Below are 7,959 nucleotides of genomic sequence, written 5' to 3' on the forward strand. Positions count from 1 at the left end.
CGTCCGATTCTCTGTCCATAAAATTTTATTTTATTTTCAACTACAACTTGTTAATTGTCTTACTGTAATAAATTATCATTTTGTAATGTCGTGGGATTGGAACCACTTACCACAGTAAAAATTAAATTGCAAGGGTAGGTACGACCTTGTACAATAACAACAGTAAATAAAAAAAAATAAAAGTAAACCATTCAATAAAACCTAAATGAAAAATGTTAAAACAAAAATAGTTCGTGCCAAATTAATTAAACTAACACAAAATACAATTTTGCCTACAGTCTTGAACGGCGCATTTTAATTTGGATGTGTAAATATTTGAAGGAAAAAAAAACATGTAGACGTATTGATTTGGGTTATTTAAGTATTTTTAGAAGCCATACATATAAGCTATAGGTTTGTGCCTGACATTAATGGAATCTTCAAGGGACGATGGGTACGTCCCACCTTCTTGCCACTACATTAATGAATGTACATTCTTTATATATATATATATATATATAAACATCCATAAACTATTCATTTCAGTTGTATTTAAGGTGCTAAATGGTTTAAGAAATAATTATTATCATTAATGAGGACAAAACAGAGTTCTGTATTATGTTCCACTACTTGAATGTATGTATGTATATGTATATATATAAGCAAATGGTGATTCTCTTTAAAGCGGTTATTGAAAGAGAGAGAAATAATTAATTTGGGATTTTTAGGGTTTCAGTGTCACTTTGTTTGAGTGCGTTACCTTTGGGTGATCACCAGACAGAATCTAAGACTATTTTCGTCACACGTAAAAAGATGTCTCACCCCAGAAACCAAGACAATGACCCAGGTCAACCTCCCTCCCTCTCCCTCTCCCTCTCTGATAGCTACTGTTCTCGACTTTAAAAGACAGTACTCTTCATTGGGTCATCCTGAGAAAAGGGAACGAAGATAAAGCTCAATACTTTATTCTTCTTTTAAATCCGTCTTCGACACAAACCCTTCCTTTGACTCTACTGCCTGTGCTATATACGCAAGGAGAAATCGCCTCCGCTACAAATTATAAACACTTTTGGGTTTGGTGAGACGTTTCTTTGGAAATGGGGGAAGGAACCGCTGAAGCTGAAAGGAACAGGATCCTAAGGAAACAGCTGGCTGTTGCTGTAAGAAGTGTGCAGTGGAGCTATGCCATCTTCTGGTGCTCTTCACCCACTCAACACGGGTACGTATTGACAGCATTACCCTCTTCAACTTCTCTTCGCCCCATTAATGTTCTTGTACAATTGAAGATCACGTTCCTTCTTTGGTTGTGTATTATATATAGCTACATGACAAGATCGCACTTTTCCTGAGCAAAATTTCGGTGGAAATTCCTGTTTTTGTAGTGTTTCTTCCATGGTTCCATATCCTTTTTAGCAGAAACAAAAAACGTTTGGGTTACTAGCTAGCTATGGCAGGTAGATATATACTGGGAAAGACTGATCTGACAGGGTTTAATTTCGTGGGTGTGTTTTGGTAGGGCTTTGGAGTGGGGGGAAGGGTACTACAATGGCGACATAAAGAGGAGGAAGAAGAGCAGTGATGAAGAAATGGGCGATGAATTTAAGGCTGAATGTAGATATGGGTTGCAGAGGAGCAAGCAACTCAGGCAGCTTTATCTGTTTATGCTTGAAGGAGACGCAACAACCATTACTTACGACGACAATACAGTCTTGTCTTCCGACGATCTTACGGATGAAGAGTGGTATTACTTGGTCTGCATGTCCTATGTCTTCTCTCTTGGCCAAGGGTTTGCCCTCTCTCTCTCTCTCTCTTTTTCAACTTATTTATCTTGAGATAGATACTTTTTACCGTGCCATTTTGAGATTTTACTGTCTCTGTGGGTCCGGAAAGTGCCACGTTATGGAAAGACTACGTCGCAGTTGTATACTTTCAAGACTTTACTGTTTTGATTGTTTGGACCGACGTTTACAGGACATAAAATTTAAGAATGTCGATATTGTTATTGACTCATGAAAACGGGTTGCATGTGTCAGTTTGCCAGGCACAAGTTTGGCAACCGGCGAGACGATTTGGCTTTGCAACGCCCAATACGCAGAGAGCAAACTCTTCACCCGCTCTTTACTAGCAAGAGTATATATATGCCCTTTGCTACATATCTTCTACATATATCATCTTCTCATGCATGCATGCATGAGCCCTAATTAACAGATCATTCTGACTCTTTGATCGTGTTTTGTTTTCATGTGGCCCCCTTTTGTTCATTCTGAATAGAGCGCATCGATTCAGGTACATACATGCATGCATGCATGCATGCGTATACTAAATTAAATTTACCCTTTTGATCTTTTTTGTGTATATAATTAACAAATTTCAGAATTTAGAGTTTCTTTTCGGTCCTGTGTTTGCTGCAGACTGTTGTGTGCTTTCCCTTCTCAGGCGGTGTCATTGAACTGGGCGTCACAGATTTGGTACCAGTCTCTTCTGCTTCATCCAAATCTCTCCATATTTGTGTCTTTGTTTTCTTGCCTCACAAGGAACTCATAGATTTGTTTCCATGGCAAATGAAAGATCGCAGAAGATCACAATCTGCTTCAACACGTCAAAGCTTGCTTGTTAGACACCTCAAAACCTAATTGCATTGCAGAAGATTTCTCTGTTACCCAAAACAGCAACAGCGATGATGAACATAACCAAATGGGGTTTCGGATCAGCCAAGGAAACTCAATGCTCGAAGAGAATTTTCAGGAGCTCCGAGAAGGGAATCGCCAGAACGTATTGGGTTGCGCTGATTTGGGATCTGCAGCTGAAGACATACATTACAGAAGAACAGTTTCGTCTGTTCTAAGTTATGCAGCTAGTAGAAGAAAGAAAGCTCATCATCATCATCATCCATCAAATCTCGATTCTTCTGATTCTGGATCGAGTTTCTTCCCATGGAAACAACGTGGAACATCAAACGTGAAACGCCAGCGGCAACCTCAGCATCCTCAGAGTGTGTTGAGGAAGATTTTGTATGATGTCCCTTCGATGCATACTGCTAATATGCAGAGAATGTTTGAGAGAGAAACCTTTGGTCATCAGAATCAGGAAATCCAGCTCGAGCATGGTGATTCTTCGGATAGAAGAAGAGAGAACGAGAAGTTCCGCTTGCTTGGATCAATGGTTCCCACGGTTGATGAGGTAAATAAGCTTATAAGCCAGACGTGGAACCCTTTCTTGAAAAACTTACAACTTCAACACTTTGGTGTTAGACAGAGTCCGAATCTTTTGTCGGAAATCAACCTCCGAATCTTGCCCTTCTTTGCTAAACGATTCTGTTTTTCTTTTTCTTCTGCAGATCGACAAAGAGTCAATCCTGAACAACACGATCAAGTACTTGTGCGAGCTAGAGGCAAGAGTAGAAGAGCTGGAGTCATGCATGGGATCAGTGAATTTCGTGGAAATACAGAGAAAGATGAACCTTGATCCGTCTGCACTGATCGAAGAGACATCAGATAACTACGAGAGCACGAAAATCGACGTTAACACTGCAGAAACAGAACGTATAGGCGGCAGAGATGTGAGAGTAAAGCTGAAAGGAGCCGAAGTTGTGATCGAAATCAGATGCGCATACAGAGAATACATCGTTGCAGACATCATGGAAGCGATAAGCAACCTTCACATGGACGCTTTCTCTGTTCGCTCCAACACACTTAACGGATTCCTCGTCTTGAATCTCAAGGCCAAGGTATATATATATAAAAAAAAAAAAAACGAACCCTGGCATAGGAAAGACGGAAACTTTAGGAGAATCTGATTCAGTTTCTCGATTGATTTTGGAGATGTCGTGAATGGGTGTGTGTTTTCTCCACAGTTCCGTCGGAACGCAGTTGCGTCAGTGGGAATGATCAAACGGGAGCTCAGGAGAGTTGCAGGTGAGTTCTAGAGGTGGAATCCTCTTTCTAGATTGCGAGATATATATGATATGTTTTCCGGTGCGGTTCTTTTCATTCCCTGTAATTTTGAATCTATTGTTATTTTTTGGTTCCAAGAATTGGGCTCTATTATAGTTCTTGATCTGTTGATATAACACTAAGCAGCAACCGATCACCCAAAAATTTCACAATCCATTTCTGATACAAAACTATGTGCTGAAATTTTGATTGGAAGCCTTGTGGAGTCGTAGTATTTGATGGGCCCTTATTGGGCCTATAGGCCGATCTGAATTCCCTATGTTGATTATAAGTGCAGGCCCGCAAAGAACAAGTGTATTATTGCCAAGCTACTGATTCGCTTAGGATAAATCTTCTTATAACCTTGGCAAGTACGAGTTATGTTCGTTGGTTGATCTCTGTGTTTACTGCACAACGTACGTAGCTGCATGGGCAGAGAGCCTCAAAGCTCCACAATGGCTTTAATAGCTAGGGTTTTGTCTCCTCCTCCTCCTCCTGTTTCTTATAAACCTACTTTACACGGCTGATGGAAGAATACAATATTGACATTGTTGACCAGAGATTATTTACAAGTTTAGGCATTCGTAGGCGTTGACAAAGAGACATGGCACGCACGTCCGCCTCCATCATGATTCATGAACTAGGAGGCAACAATACTCACCTCGCCCTTTCATTCATCAATGTGCTGAAATTATAGATGCATATATCCATCTATTGCCCCCTTTTTTATTGGTTTCGGTGAATCGTGCTGCTACATGGGCTCTCTCTCTCTAAGCTAACCTCCGATTACACTCTTGGGCCAATTATTTCGATATAAATATTTGATTGACCGACCAATTAGATCATTGTTTTTGTAAAATAATTAGCGTGGTCAAGAGGTGAATGACGTTCATGCACATCTGGAATCAAGATGTTGAAAATCATATCTTATTATATTAGCAAAGAGAATTCAATCGCATCTTTAAGGGGCATAGCCATATAGCACCACCACCACACTTGTTGCAGGGAAGAAAAAGCCACTTCGCCATCTCGATCGTACGATCAGTCCTCCTTCATCGGACGGTCCGCATTCCTCCAACTTTCCGGTCACCGGTGTACCGTACGGGAGCGAATTGTATTTTTTGGCATTAAAGCTTCCAACGGTTCAATTTCAAAAAAAAAAAAAAAAAAACTGCAGCAACTTTAAAAGGTAAAATCAATTAAAGGCCGTTGCTTCTCTTTATTTTATTTCGAATTTCAAGTGATCTTTACACAAACAATACCTCTGAATTCCTCTACAATTCGTTCTCTGTTTTTTCTCGCTTTTTCGCACGCCAAACGGCTCGCTGCCTTTTGCTTTTTGTTCTTGCTTTACTGTTCCGGTCTTGGAAATTTCACTATCCGAAACCAAAAAAACGTTTTCCCCCGTTCGAATTTCAGATTCGGATTCGGATTCCAAAGTTTTCTGATAAATTACAAACGAAAGTTTTGAACTTCAATGACATTGTCGTGTTCTTTCCTCAGAAGAGCTGATCCACAAGAGCAAAGACAGAGAGATTTGAGTGTTCCAACACGATCTTCCGAAAAGATGGAGACTTCGTTGAGTTCAGATGAAAACTACGAACTGGGTTGTCATCAATCACCTCTTTCGGTCGAGCCTAATGACCAGTCGGCCTCGGGAACTCCGGTTTACTCAACGATGAGCACAGATTCCTTTGTGTATCCTCGGACTTGTTCGGAGACCTCAGGCTTTTCGGACCAAATAGATGAAACCAACAGCTTCTGCAGTGAGCCTTCTCCTTCTGATTGGCCTGTCCTCACGAAATCCAAGTCCGAGAGTTCGAAAACTTCATGTGGGTCAGATATGAAACTGCAGAAGGCGCTGGATGAGAATCTTGCTGTCCAAGGAATTTCAGAGCCAGGTGCTGCTCCCTCTCTCTCTTTCTCTCTCTCTCTCCACTCTTCAGCATTTTTTGGAGTTAAAAGTTGTTCGGGGTTCTGCAGAACTGGAGATTATGAAAGAAAGGTTCGCAAAACTTTTGCTTGGGGAAGATATGTCAGGAAGTGGAAAAGGGGTTTGCACTGCAGTGACGATCTCAAACGCCATAACCAACCTTTACGGTACATGAGCCATTGAGTTCTTGAGTGAACAGTCACATGATCCATTGAGTTTGCGTGGGGGCATCTTCTAATGCATGTATTTTGATGTCGCAGCTACTGTTTTTGGACAGAATCTGAGGTTAGAGCCCCTGGATCCGGAGAAAAAGGCATTGTGGAAGAGAGAAATGACCTGTCTTCTCTCTGTATGTGACTATATTGTCGAGTTTATTCCAACTTCACAGAGTCTAAGCAACGGAGCCACTATTGAGGTAAGCATTCTGAGTGTCCTATATATTTGATCTGAAATGTGAAAACTTTGATCGAGTTTCCTATTTTGGCCAAATTTGATATGAACTTCATTTGAGAGTTGAAGACTTTGATATAAATCTGCCAACTATCAAGAACTAAATTTCATGATCTTTTTTTTTTCTCAGGTGATGGAGAGCAGACCAAGATCAGACATCTACATCAACCTGCCTGCACTGAGAAAACTAGATTCCATGCTGATGGTAAGATCCCAGGAAATAAGGAAGAACCAAATGAACCCTAAAACATGTCCGGTTTTGGCTCTTTGATCAATTATTCATAGAGGAATATCAACTTAAAACAGCTGTATTCTACAGGAGACGTTGGACAGCTTCCAGAATACAGAGTTTTGGTACGCAGAAGAAGGAAGCTTATCGATGAAGTCGACACGCTCTGCAACCGGATCATTCAGGAAAGTAGTTGTCCAAAGGAAGGAAGAGAAATGGTGGTTGCCTGTTCCTCTGGTTCCGTCAGAAGGCCTGTCTGAGAAAGCCAGGAAGCAACTGAAGAACAAGAGAGAGAGCACCAACCAGATCCACAAAGCCGCCATGGCTATCAACAGCAGCATCCTTGGCGAGATGGACATTCCAGAATCTTACATGGCAGCTCTTCCAAAGGTTAGTCTGGAAATAAACACACAATGAATCGTATTTTTAGTGTTGTATTATTCATCAACAAGTTGTTCTGAATGTGCATGTCTGCAGAGCGGTAGAGCTAGTATTGGAGATTCAATCTACCGTTACATGAGCAGTACAGAACAGTTCTTCCCCGAACAACTCCTAGATTGTCTCAACATAGCGTCTGAGCATGAAGCACTTCAGCTTGCAGATCGAATAGAGGCTTCGATGTACACTTGGAGACGCAAAGCTTGTCTGAGCAATTCCAAATCCTCTTGGAACATGGTGAAAGATCTCATGTCAAGCACAGACCGCACAGACAAGAACTACGTTCTGGCCGAAAGAGCAGACAGTCTACTCTTCTGCTTGAAACAGCGTTTCCCAGAAATGGCTCAGACATCATTAGACATATGCAAGATTCAATACAACAAGGTAAAACAAAGTAAAAGTCGTCAACTTTAACCGAAATAAGCAGTGCCCAGAATCATATTAAAGATAATAAGTTTTGGGTTTTCGATAATTTTGTTGTCTGCAGGATGTGGGGAGAGCAGTGTTGGAGAGCTATTCGAGAGTTCTTGAAGGCTTAGCTTTTAACATAGTTGCTTGGATCGATGACGTTCTTTACGTTGACAAAACAATCAGAGGTGAAGAGGTATAGAACCAGATGTTAACTCGACATAGTATGTCTCTGTTTCTCCCTTGTAAATTAGATCAAATCTAAATACAATTAAGCGGATATCGACCAAACTTTGGAATGGTATATACATATAGAGAACAAAAAAAAACCAAATTTTCGTTGTCTTTTTTGAAATACGATTTCCCCACAGCTCAGAACTTCGCACATAAAGCCATCAACTTTAAAAACACGCGAACTGTGTCTGTCCTTTCTCCTTGGTCTCCCATACAGTTCAATGGGATTCAGGAATATTTAAAACTACGAACATGCAACACCGTTTCCGCTTTTATGATTTCTCCAAATACATACTTGTGAAGCCAATGCCGACAGAACTCTCCGATTCTTCGTTCGAAACCAAAACCAAACTTCA

The 7,959-nt window shown here is 40.8% G+C and overlaps 2 protein-coding genes across 2 annotated transcripts; both read left to right on the plus strand.

Moving 5' to 3' along the window:
• Positions 1-759: 759 nt before the first annotated feature.
• LOC104814104 (transcription factor MYC1-like) lies at positions 760-4,146 on the plus strand. Its single transcript, XM_010541982.2, has 8 exons — positions 760-1,198; positions 1,496-1,765; positions 2,013-2,109; positions 2,251-2,265; positions 2,391-2,447; positions 2,548-3,159; positions 3,317-3,706; positions 3,833-4,146. The coding sequence occupies exons 1-8, from the start codon at positions 1,077-1,079 to the stop codon at positions 3,902-3,904; spliced, it is 1,635 nt and encodes a 544-aa protein (XP_010540284.1). The 5' UTR covers positions 760-1,076; the 3' UTR covers positions 3,905-4,146.
• A 1,021-nt stretch (positions 4,147-5,167) lies between these two features.
• Positions 5,168-7,661, plus strand: LOC104814105 (rop guanine nucleotide exchange factor 3). The gene is made up of 7 exons (XM_010541983.1): positions 5,168-5,812; positions 5,895-6,011; positions 6,105-6,259; positions 6,425-6,499; positions 6,614-6,913; positions 7,001-7,345; positions 7,449-7,661. The coding sequence occupies exons 1-7, from the start codon at positions 5,389-5,391 to the stop codon at positions 7,569-7,571; spliced, it is 1,539 nt and encodes a 512-aa protein (XP_010540285.1). The 5' UTR covers positions 5,168-5,388; the 3' UTR covers positions 7,572-7,661.
• The last annotated feature ends 298 nt before the right edge of the window (positions 7,662-7,959 follow it).

The sequence above is a fragment of the Tarenaya hassleriana genome, unplaced genomic scaffold (genome assembly GCF_000463585.1).
Source record: "Tarenaya hassleriana unplaced genomic scaffold, ASM46358v1 Cleome202, whole genome shotgun sequence".
NCBI classification, from domain to species: domain Eukaryota; kingdom Viridiplantae; phylum Streptophyta; class Magnoliopsida; order Brassicales; family Cleomaceae; genus Tarenaya; species Tarenaya hassleriana.

Coding starts and splice junctions, on each gene's coding strand:
- LOC104814104 (XM_010541982.2), top strand. CDS start 1,077: ATGGGGGAAGGAACCGCTGAAGCTGAAAGGAACAGGATCCTAAGGAAA. Junction 3,160..3,316: donor TGGTTCCCACGGTTGATGAG/GTAAATAAGCTT, acceptor TTTCTTCTGCAG/ATCGACAAAGAGTCAATCCT. Junction 3,707..3,832: donor TCTTGAATCTCAAGGCCAAG/GTATATATATAT, acceptor TTTTCTCCACAG/TTCCGTCGGAACGCAGTTGC.
- LOC104814105 (XM_010541983.1), top strand. CDS start 5,389: ATGACATTGTCGTGTTCTTTCCTCAGAAGAGCTGATCCACAAGAGCAA. Junction 6,500..6,613: donor AACTAGATTCCATGCTGATG/GTAAGATCCCAG, acceptor TGTATTCTACAG/GAGACGTTGGACAGCTTCCA. Junction 6,914..7,000: donor ACATGGCAGCTCTTCCAAAG/GTTAGTCTGGAA, acceptor GCATGTCTGCAG/AGCGGTAGAGCTAGTATTGG.